We start from the raw sequence: 11,364 nt of genomic DNA, 5'->3' as shown, positions 1-11,364 counted from the left end.
ACCCAGGTCTTCTGCCAGAGCAGCATGTTGTTAACCTCTGAGCATAGTCCCTATGCCCAAATTCTTTCTACAATGGTGCTACTTGTATCCACTCTCTTAGGGCTCTGTCCTCAGGATGTCACACAGGTCTGGAGGTAAAAGGACAGCTTTCAGGTTCATTCTTTCCTACCATATGGATTCTGGGGTTCTAATTCAGGTTACCAGGTCTTACCTGCTGAGGCATTTCCCTGTTGGCCAAATAGTTTTAACACATGAGTTTGGGGGACATTTTTTGAGTATAACATCACAAATATGACATTAAAAGTTTTCCCCAAGTTTGTGTTTGTTTTTGAGACAGGGCCAAACTGCAGCTCCAGGAAGCCTATGGAGACCAGGCTGGCCTCCAACTCAGCTCTAGCTCCCTCTGCCTCCCAATTGCTGGCTTAAAGCTGAGTACCACCACACCCAGCAACTTTTCCCGAAGTTTTATTCAAAATAGATTTATTGGTATATCCTTTTCCTGTGAATAAATGCTTTTGAGTAATCCTCTGGTCTCTCTATACCTTAAGGTGTGACTTTTAGTAGTGATTTGAATATTATGCAATCCTAGGGGTTTGTATTTTTGTGGATTTAAAATTCACATGATTTTTCAAAATTCAAATTGCTACACCAGGCTCTTGTATGTGACACATAGTAACTACATTTTAAGTCAAATGTGATTAATACTACTTTTTGATTATATGAATCAATGACCATTTAATGTCATTATTTGGTTTTGTTATTTATTTTCTCTTTTTTTCTGACTTTCTCTGTTCCCTTTTTCCCCATTAAGTCAAATTAATTTTAATATGTTTATTATGGTTAACATATTTTTATCTATATCTCCTTGAATTAATTTTCAGCTGTGTTAGGAATGTTAGGCATGGTGGCAAACACCTTTAATCCCAGCACTTGGGAAGCAGAGTCAGGAGATATCTGAGTTCAAGTCCAGCCTGGTCTACAGAGTGAGTTCCAGTGCTACAAAGAGAAACCCTGTCTTGCCAAAAAAAAAAAAAAAAAAAAGAGAAACCCTGTCTTGCCAAAAAAAAAAACCAAAAAAAAAAAAAAAAAAAAAAAAAAAAAACCCAAAACCAAAACAAACAAACAAAAAACAAAACAAAAAGGAATTACAATAGCCCCCCCAGTTTATCACCCACAAAGGGTTAATTAGTGTTGTGCTACCTTAGTTTATGAACACACACACACACAGACACACAAAACCTATAGCCACATATGTACACATACATAGGTATATCATATTTCATCTAGCCTTGCTAGGGAGCATTCGCTGTCCCTCAGCTTGATTGCTCTGGACACACACACACACATACACACACACACACACACACACACACACACACACACACACACACACACACACACACACACACACACACACACACACACACCCCTATAGCCATATTCATACGTACACACACATTATATTTCATCTAGCAAACCGTAGGGGAGCATTCGCTGTTCCTTGTCCCTCAGCTCGATCGCTCTGGCCTCCACTTGTCGAGCCTTGGAGTGCAGTCGCGGAGATCGGCTGGGATTGCCTGCAGCGTGACGCTGGGGCGGCCTGCCGCTTCTGTGCCGCCTTGTGCGCAGCTGTGCCGGGTTCCACTGCAGTGACTTCAAGATTCTGAGAGAGTCAGCGTCCTCTTTTAAGAAGAATGGTTCTAGAAAGGGCCTGGAAGTAAGTGAAGCTCGGTCCTTGTAAGGCAAGGGACACAGCCTGCGCGGAACTGCAGGACAGCCCCGATCTGTGTCAAGCTGAGGGTTCTCATTCCAGAAGTTGCCATTCCACGTTTCAGTTGTCCCCCGAACCTGTTAATGCGTAAACATATTTTTAACTCATTCGTTTATTTTGTAGGGAGGAGAAACTGAACGAATACCGACACCAAATTCTATTTCACTCTGCATTAGTTCAAGAGGAGAGTAAAAATAAACCCGGGATGCCACTGTTTTATCTGATGAGGTGGTAGCCAGCACATTTTATTAATTCAAGCCAAGGGAGTAAAAGTAAAACATTTCGGTCCTTCACCTGAGATTACCCGAATTTTCTTCTTGGGTCGTTCACTCTTTCTGGTAGTTGTGATGTCACAAGGGAAATCACCTGACCAAAAAAGACCCCGTAGAAGCTTATCAGCCAGCAAAACTACAAAAAGCCGATCTCATTCGATTATTTCTTATTTTAACAGTGCACCACCTGCTAAACTTGCATGTTCAATTTGTCATAAAATGGTCCCTAGGTACGACCCTAATTCGGCATCTTGATGAGTCCTGTACTAACAATGGTGACATTGCTGAGGCTGAGCCAGTGCAGGCTGGCTTAAGGAACCCGACTGTGCCAAGGTCAGACTTACCCAGTATTGCTTTAGAAGACATAGCACCTCAGAAGTTGTCACCACCAAAGATAACTTTAATCCCTGTGCAATGTTCAAAACTGGGCACACAGCAGCAGACCAGTCCCTATTTTAAAGGTGCTTCGGTGTGCAAAAATCAAAATGAGCTTCAAAATCAGAGTGTGGAAATTATGTCTCTGGGAAGTCTGTCGTCTAAACTGTCAAGAAAATACATAAAAGTTAAAAAATTACTGGATAAGAAGGAGGGACTAGCCAGTCATTGTCCATGGAGTTCTCCGTCCACAGCTGGCACCAACCTGGTTGATAACTGTTCAGACATGGAGGACAAAGATGAGATTTTGAACTGTTCTCAAAAGGAAAATATTTTTTCTTGTGCATCTCTAAAGGAAGAGGATGCTTCTGAACCCAAGGTAAAGAGCAGTCAAATAGCAGAAGATGAAAGCCAAGAAGCTTCCTGTAGGGAGTCAGCCCTCACCCGGGCATCTTCAGATCATGCTGCCACATTGTTTTCATTAGGTTTAACTCTTTCAAATAACATAAAGTCTGCTCTGGAAGACAGTCTTTTAAAGCAAGAAGATGCCAGAGGGCTGGGTGGGGGGGCTGCTCAACAGACTGTTGATACTGAGGGTCTAATGCCAATGTCTGGGGAGGAGGTAGAATCCACCAGTCCCAAAGATACCCCTACAGGGAACAACAGCCAAGAGCTTGGGGAAGGTGGGAGTGCCTTAAAGAGACAAATTGCTTGCAGCCTTCTGGAGCAGGGATCCAGTTGTGATGTTCCCAGGGAGGCAGCTCAGCCCCCATTGAGCCACCCATACTACCTAAGGAGCTTCTTGCTGGTGCTCCATGCCATCCTTGAGAATGAAGAGGACATGAAGCTCTTCGATGACCAGGAGAAGGGGATTATAACTAAATTTTACCAGCTGTCAGGTATCTTCAGCCTGTTTGCTTTCCAGGTCTTCTTTATCTCATTTGTGTGTGATGTAAGGGGCAGTAGTGTAATGACCACAAGGAGTCCCTGTGGGGCATTGTGGGGCCTCTTGCAAGGTCTGTGTCAAGGATGGGCCCAATCAAAACAAGTTGTTGTGCCTGGTGATGTCTCCTGTGCAAGCAGTACTTCAATTACAACGGCAGTAGCTTTCTTCTCCCCTTGGTTTTTTTGAGACAGGGTTTCTCTGTGTAACCCTGGTTGTCCTGGAATTTGCATTGTAGATCAGTCTGGCCTTGAACTCAGATCTGCCTGCCTCTGGCTCCTAAGTGCTGGGGTTAAAGGTCTGTATGGCTCATGCTATCTTATTTCTTATATCTTTTTTGGTGGTGGTCAAGAGATGACCAGTGTCCAGATTTAAAAACAAACAAAAGAAAGCTACAGAACCAGTACACAGAAGTATAACAATGTTTTTGTTCCATGACCAACTTTCCCATTGACAATGGTTTCTGTTTAGCATCCAGTGTCTTCAAGGACAATAAAATCCTCAGGTGGGGGTGGTTGTAAGGGGCTACACTGGTGGAGGGTTTCCCCAGAGAAGTTGTTACAGTGGTAAGTAAAGTTGGGGTGTGGAAGAAATGGGAAAATGCAAGCTTAAATTGGTAAATAAAAAAGATCAGTTTGTTGCTTAAATCCTTGGCAGCCAGCGGTAGCTCCACCCTTGTGTGGCTGTCACTGTTAGTCCCAAGCCATGGAGGCTCCAGAGTTTAGGTAAGAAGAGCTGCTTTGGTGTCCATGCTGACTTCTAATGAAGTGTGGCCCTGTGGAGACATTGAAAATTTAAGAAAATCCACCAGGTGACATGGTGGCGTTATTTTTGAATATGCAAATAGCTCTGTGTGCACAGTTAAATATGTCTGTGGCTTCTGACTGTTTGTGTGCTTCTCACCAGAAGATGGATGTGATGACTAACAGACACTCCTTTTCCAGAGTGGTAGAAATTCTCTGGTTGGATTCCGACTGTAGTTGGTGACGCTGCTTTTCCAAAACCTACAAGTAGGAACAGTTTGAGCCGGGCAGTAGGGATGTATGACTTTAATCCCAGCACTTGGGATGCAGAGGCAGGAGGATCTCTGCTCCAGGACAGCCAGGGCTACACAGAGAAACCCCATCTCAAAAAAACCAAACCAAACCAAACAAACAAAAGAAATAGGAACAGATTCTTCTGTGTTGCTCTCTATGAAGAATCATATACAACATGTTTTTGTTTTTTGCTGTTGATTTATCCATTAAAATGTCTTTCTGAGGGAGGTTCTTGTGTAGCTCTGGGCAATCTCTGTAGTTGAAGATGACTTTGATCTTCATGCTTCCACCTCTGGAGTGCTGGGATCACAGGTATCTGACATCATGCCTGGCCATGTACAATATATCTTAGGTGAAAATTGCTGCTGCTAATTGCTTCTGCTTCTGTAAAGGAAAGAAATGTTGAAATTTCAAGAAATGTAATTATATCCCTTTGTAGTTAGCAGAAATTTAGAGGTATCTAGGTATTGAGGAGGTATTAAATAGGTTAATTAAGTAGGTTTGCATAGATCAAAACAAGGTATTTTGGGGGAGGAAACTCAGATTTCTTTTAATCAAAAGTTGAATAATGTATATTGTCTTAGTTAAGGTTTTGAAAGACCTACAGAGCATGGTTCTTCACGCTCCAACTCAGAAAATGCAACACCCCAGATCACTCAACGAGAAGCAGTCTCGATGCAAATAGCATGAGGAATTTTTATTTCAAGTGCACTGGGGTCCACAGTCATACACAGGAGTAGAGGACTGAGGACCTCTAGTGCAGAATTGAGATAGCTTTTATAGGATTTACATCAAAGCTAACAAGGCCAGTTTCAAAGCTAGCCTGTTATTTTCATATTTTCATTAGGCCTAAAAGCAAGGCCATGGGATAGTTCAAAACTTGGATGGTTAGTAAGATTTCCTAGGTTACAGAGATTTAGCACACCTGCAAGGTTAGGGGTTTTTTCCTTTCTCAAGAACCTTGTCCTTGAGTGGCTGGGAGAATGTACTTTCCAGTCAGGGAGTTACCTATATCATTGGCAGAAGCTCTTGTTTTCTCTGTTTCTCCCTTCTTGCTATGAGTCCCATCTTTTAGTTATTAATTTTCTTTGTGGACAGGATGACCCATAACAGTTCCCAGACTGTTGTTGTGGATAACAACAGTCTTCAGAAACTAGGTGACTATGAATAATAATAATTTCCAGAAACCAGTCATCGTGACCAAGCTATTTCATGTGTTTTTTCTTTTTCTTAAGCTTTGCATGTAGCTAAGGTGATTTTTAAATACATGCTGATTGACTTTTTCTTAATTCCTAACTTTTATCGGTCATTAAGAGAGTTAGGCTGTATTTTCATCCTTTCAGTTTCTGTTGCTATGATAAAATACCATGAGCAAAGGAACTTGGGGAAAAAAAAGGTTTATTTCAGCTTACACTTCCACATCACAGTCCATCAGTGAGGGAGGTCATAGTGCTAAGGTCCTGGAGAAGTCCCACAAGCAAGAACGTTTTTCCAGCATGCTCAGGCCATCCCTTCCACACAGGCACGATGCCAGTGGCCACAAGAGGAGCAGGCAGACTCCTTTGAAGCATAGCCAAGGGGAGTTCCTAAGGCAGTTAGGTCATTTTATCTACAATTGGCTTAAGCAAATGACAGTCTTATTTGTGTGTCCTAATTGGCTAGGGCTAGTTAGGGGCAGGTCAAGACTATAGTTACATTTCTGGACAGGCCTGGACAAGTCCCAGGCTTTGTCCTTGTTATCTGTTGATGGTGATTCAGACCTGGTACTGCATGTAACAGACTTCCCTGTCCTTGCTGTCGTGGGTGTTGGAGATTGATTGTACATTGTCCATGGCACCCTCAGAAAACTGAAATTGAACCCTGATCTATGAGAGAAGACTGTGCATCCTGTTAGGGCATCTGCTTGGTCCTCTCAAGGGCAGTAATACAAATGGGATAGGAACCTGGAGGCAGGAGCTGATGCAGAGGCCATGAAGGAGTGCTGCTTAGTGTCTTGTTCTTATGACTTGTTCAGCCTGCTTTCTTAAAAGCACTGCCCACAGAGCTGGGCCTTTCCATGTTAGTCATCAACCATCAGTTCAGGAAATGCAGCACAGGCTTGCCTACTGGCCAGTATGGTGGGGGCATTCTCTCAATTGAAGTTCTCTCTTCCAAAATGACTTCAGCAGGCACATGTGTTAAACTAAAAGCAGAGAACAAAATGACTGTAATTCTGGGAAGGGCTTCTCTGAGGAGTAGCCTGGCTGTGGTGGCATATACCTTTAATCCCAGCACTTGGGAGGCAAAGGCAGGCAGATCTCTGAGTTTGAGACCAGCCTAGTCTACAAGAACAAGTTCCAGGACAGCCTCCAAAGCTACACAGAGAAACCCTGTCTAAACCCCCCCCCCTAAAAAAGTAGGGGGATTTGATTTTAGAAGTTTTAATATGGCCAGTATTCATTGACATGTTAGATTTTTAATGGTTTATACCATGAAATGCCATTATCACACATAAAGTAAAAATGTGTATATTTCTAATAATATATATTTGCCTCATGTCTAAAACTAAATGGAGTCTGTAAATGATTTTGAGAAGAAAGTTAATGTTTTTTGCTGTTTTTTTGAACTTTATTGCAGCTAGTGGTCAGAAGTTGTATGTAAGGCTCTTTCAACGTAAATTAACTTGGATTAAGATGAGTAAACTGGAATATGAAGAGATTGCCTCAGACTTAACCCCTGTGGTTGAAGAATTAGAGGACTCGGGCTTTCTCCAGACAGGTATGGTTAGAGGGAGGAGCTAAGAGGAAAATGGAACTTCAGAATTGCTGTCAATGGGATTTCTATGAGTATGTTCGTGTGGTGCCATCTCCCTGTTAGTGTTTGTTAAATAGTGATTGCTTTAGGAAAAATATCTAGAAGCTGTTAGTTTAGGGCAACATGTTGTCGTGTGACTTAAGACTGTCGGGTTGAGTGAAGGCTACTAGAACAGTGATAGGCCAACTGCCATTGTTTTCCTGGTGCAAATGTAGTCTCCTGGAGATGGGATGAACCATAGAAGAGGACATTTCTCTTGAGCTCTTGTCTTCTGACAAGATATTGACTCACCTTGCTCAAGTTTCTCATCTCTGACAAAACCAAGCCAGCTGGGATGAAATAAGTATTCCTCTAAAAATATCTACCCCACCATGTCCACATATCGCACCCCTGTATGTTGATTGCCTAGAGAATTTGAGTTTAATTAGAGCTGTGTGAACACTAGAGAATCTGTCTTCTCTTAAGGGTACCCTGGGTTGTCCTGTACAGTACTGGATGGAAAGATTCATAGGGACACTGAGGGGTGTGCAGCCAAGTTCAAGTTGTGGACACTTTTGACAAAATAAACAATCACAGTAGATGGCTTTGGGGGAAAGAGTTTGTAGTGGGAACAGTAGGTAAAGATGGTGTTGGGTGATTGCCAGGGTGTGGCTGGATAGGATAGAAGTGGAACAGGCTGGGGGAAGGGGTGGAGTTACAAAGTAGCCGCTTGGCTTGAAGGGTCAGCCATGCTTTCCATTCCTTGGTTGAAGCTGATTCTTGCCTCCTCCTGACTTGGAAGAGCTAATGAAAATTCTATAGATTGACACGTTTGACTGAGGGCATGCCACTGGGGACTTATATAACTTACCAAAACTAGCGCCTGGATGGCTGGCCATGGACACTTCATGGTTGTTTCTCTGCATCTTGCAGCCACACTTGGTAGTCTTTGTCATGGTGAATGCATTCTCATTTCATAACCTTGAATTTAATGTCTTTTCTACATAGAACAGTACTCACTGCCTTACTGTACAAACCTATCCCTCATTACATTAGATTCTCCACTGACTATCCTGTGTAAAGCAGCCACCCACCCTGCCAAGCTTTGTTGGCCTCATTTAATTTTGTTTTTCATAAAAAAAAAAAAAAAAGGCTTATTTTTATTTCTGATAGATGTGTGTGTGGGTGTGTGCTTGAGAGTACAGGTGCCCAAGCCAGAGGGATATGTCACCTGCAGCTGAATTAGATGGCCATTCTCCTGGGAACCGATTCCAAGTCTTCTGGGAGAGCAGCAACTACTCTTAACTGCTAAGCTATCTGTCCAGCACCTAGCAGTTTTTCTTTATTCCAACCTTTCCTGCCTGGCATGAGTAATTATTGTAGTTAAGGACTTTGCTCACTGCAGTGTCCCCAGGGCTGTAGAACCGTACACCTAGTAAATACATACAAATGGAGGAAGAAGACACTGCCCGGAACTGAATGTCTTAAAGACACATGGCTGGGTCTGACTCAGCCCAGTGTATTCAGCTTGATGTCGATCGAGTTCACCATAGCAGGATGCTAAAGGACTGAGCCCATGTAAAGCTTTCCACTCTGCATCATGGAATAGAGGGCTAAGTAGAGGAGAGCTGATTGGTCACTTTGTGTGTAAGCATTTCAAGGGCTCAAATGGGATGGGGATGGATTCTGGCACTCATGAGCCAAAGAACACTGAGTGTTACAGCTCAGATGGCAAGCATTCTGGCACTCAGGAGGCACAGAATACTAAGTGTTACAGCTTGGATGGAAAAGTGTTGTGGCAATCGGGAGCCAAGGAATACCACAGGTCACAGTAAGCATAGCAGCTTACAGCCTTGCTTCAAGGAAAGGCTTCCCCAGGGTACCAGCTCTGCTCTGACAGGAGAGTGTTTCCCTAGTGAAGTTGTTACATTTCCAGTCCTGTCTACCCAAGAGCAGAGTGTAACAACTTTGCCTCACTAGGGGAAGGTTTCCTTGGCAAAAATTGTTACAGCTCTGCTCCACTCTGCTCTACCCAGGGTCATCTCTGCTCTGGGGAAAGAAGGTCTCACCCAAACCTCATTCAAGAGAGGAGAGCCAGGCGGCCGAACAGCCACAAGCTGAACAAACACGAGGCTTATATAGGTCTTCTTAGGGGCAGAGTTTTTCCAGGGAGATTTCCAGGGTGGGGATTGGTCAGATTTCAATCCCTGCTCAGACTAGTTCTCCTGCTTAGGGATTGGTTGGTTTTCTGCACAGGCTTAGGGTCAGATTTGGTTTTGGTTTCAGGGCCAAACTTTTTCTTTCACTGGTCATTTTTAGCCTTTTGGCTCTGATTCCAGGGACAAATTGTGTTTCTTTGGCACTGGTTTCAGGGTCAGGGTGCATTTCTTTGGTTCTAGTTGCAGGGCCTAATCTGCCTGCCTCTGCCTCCCAGATTAAAATTGTGCACCACCACCACCATCTGGTTGTTGTCTGTAGTCTTCTCTTCAATGGAAAGGTTTTGGTGAACTCCTGGCAAACTTGTGCTTGTTTTGGAAAACTTACTATAGCTTCTTTCTTTCTTTCTTTCTTTCTTTCTTTCTTTCTTTCTTTTTTTTTGTTTTGTTTTGTTTTGTTTTTCTAGACAGGAGGAGCCTGTCCTGGAACTAGCTCTGTAGACCAGGCTGACCTCAAACTTACAGAGCTCAGCCTGCCTCTACCTTCTGAGTGCTGGTTACTACAGTTTCTATAGAGAAAATTCACTTTATTTTCATCTAGCTAATTCTCTTCCTTCCCCAAGTAAATAATGTTAGACAATAGTAAATTCCATAAACCTCTTTTAACTTCTGGTTGTTGTTAACTGTTTCAGAGTCTGAGTTGCAAGAACTCCCTGATGCACTTGAACTCCTTTCTGCTCCTGAGCTGAAAGCCCTGGCCAAAACCTTCCACTTGGTGAGTTCTGCTGGGCAGAAGCAGCAGCTGGTAGATGCTCTTCTCAAACTGGCCAGACAGCGCTCAGTCTGCACCTGGAGCAAGCCTCAGTCTGGAATCAGAGAAGTGATTTTAAAAAGGTCTGTGGCCATTGTATCAGTGAAGATGCTGTGTGCATACCACTTCAGACTGTGGCTGCTCATGCCAGTTGCATTGCAGTCGACAACTGAAGCCCTTTACTATGCTGTCTCAGTGCTTTATCCAAAATTTTTGTTGTAAGGTTACTAATTTCTAGAAGCAAGAAAAGCCAGTAGACAATAAAGCAAAGGCATAGATCTTTGGTGCATATTCATAATTTATTATTTAAGACAACTAAAAATAGCTGTGACTGCTGGTCTTATAGCCTTTAGGGCAGCTGTCAGTCACATTTTAAATTTACGAAGCTTTTTGTTGGAGTGCTATGAGCCAGGATTATATGCATCTTTTTTTTTTTCCTTAAGTTTTACCCAGTGCTCTAGGTGGTTTCTCTAATCTTTAGGAAATGTTTGAGCTGCTAATTTAGGGAAGGTCATGAAAACCTGTGGAGTTCTTTTACCATGAAATCTATAAGATCAGAGTATATCTTCTTTAGCCTAAGACAAATTATTCCAAAGCTTATTTTGTATATTACTTATGTGTCTCTGCATAAAGGACTCCCATTTGTATGTTATTCGTTTTCAAAATACTGTTTTTGTCTGCTTTTATTTTTAAACTAAAAGAAATATTGTATGTCATGTTTTATAAAGTAGATGTGCATTAAAATGACTGGCTTTCATTACCAGAATTTATATTCTTACCAGGTGTAATAAGAGAAAGAAAGTGAACAATTTTCAACATTGGATTTGAAGTTGCACAATGGTAACGCTTTCTGGGATATTTAACTTTTACTGAAAGCCTTGAAGATTATCTGCCACCATTCTACCTGTGGCTGGTGGCAGGCTATGGGTCCCCACTGAGGACACAGAAATTTATGCCTTCTTAATCTAAGAGACCCTGCATAGTTTCCTGCAGCCCAGAGCTGCACCCCAACTTAGGAGTGGGTGCTTTGGGCAGCCTCTGTGGAGCAGTTTTCAATCAGCTGCTGCCGTCCTGGAGCCTGCTCTTGTACCTTGGGACTCTCATAGTGGCACTGATGGATATCAGTGCTCCTAGATATCAAGGGCTGCATTCTGTTGAGAAACTTTAGGTGAGAAGGTGTGAAGTCTTCGCTAGGGCTCAACTGGGGGTGACTTTGCCCCTCAGGAG

At 42.9% G+C, this 11,364-nt stretch overlaps 1 protein-coding gene across 1 annotated transcript in view; it reads left to right on the top strand.

Moving 5' to 3' along the window:
* Window positions 1-1,697: 1,697 nt before the first annotated feature.
* Window positions 1,698-11,364, top strand: part of LOC127215506 (fanconi-associated nuclease 1-like) — a 37,917-nt gene continuing 28,250 nt past the window's right edge. The window contains 4 exon segments of the mRNA XM_051175925.1: window positions 1,698-2,280; window positions 2,282-3,317; window positions 7,015-7,155; window positions 10,019-10,220. Coding sequence (XP_051031882.1) covers window positions 2,119-2,280; window positions 2,282-3,317; window positions 7,015-7,155; window positions 10,019-10,220 — 1,541 coding nt within the window. The 5' untranslated portion in view covers window positions 1,698-2,118.

Source organism: Phodopus roborovskii, unplaced genomic scaffold, assembly GCF_943737965.1.
Source record: "Phodopus roborovskii unplaced genomic scaffold, PHOROB, whole genome shotgun sequence".
Lineage (NCBI taxonomy): Eukaryota > Metazoa > Chordata > Mammalia > Rodentia > Cricetidae > Phodopus > Phodopus roborovskii.
The sequence above is the reverse complement of the archived record's forward strand: the minus strand, read 5'-3'. Positions and strand labels throughout refer to the sequence as shown.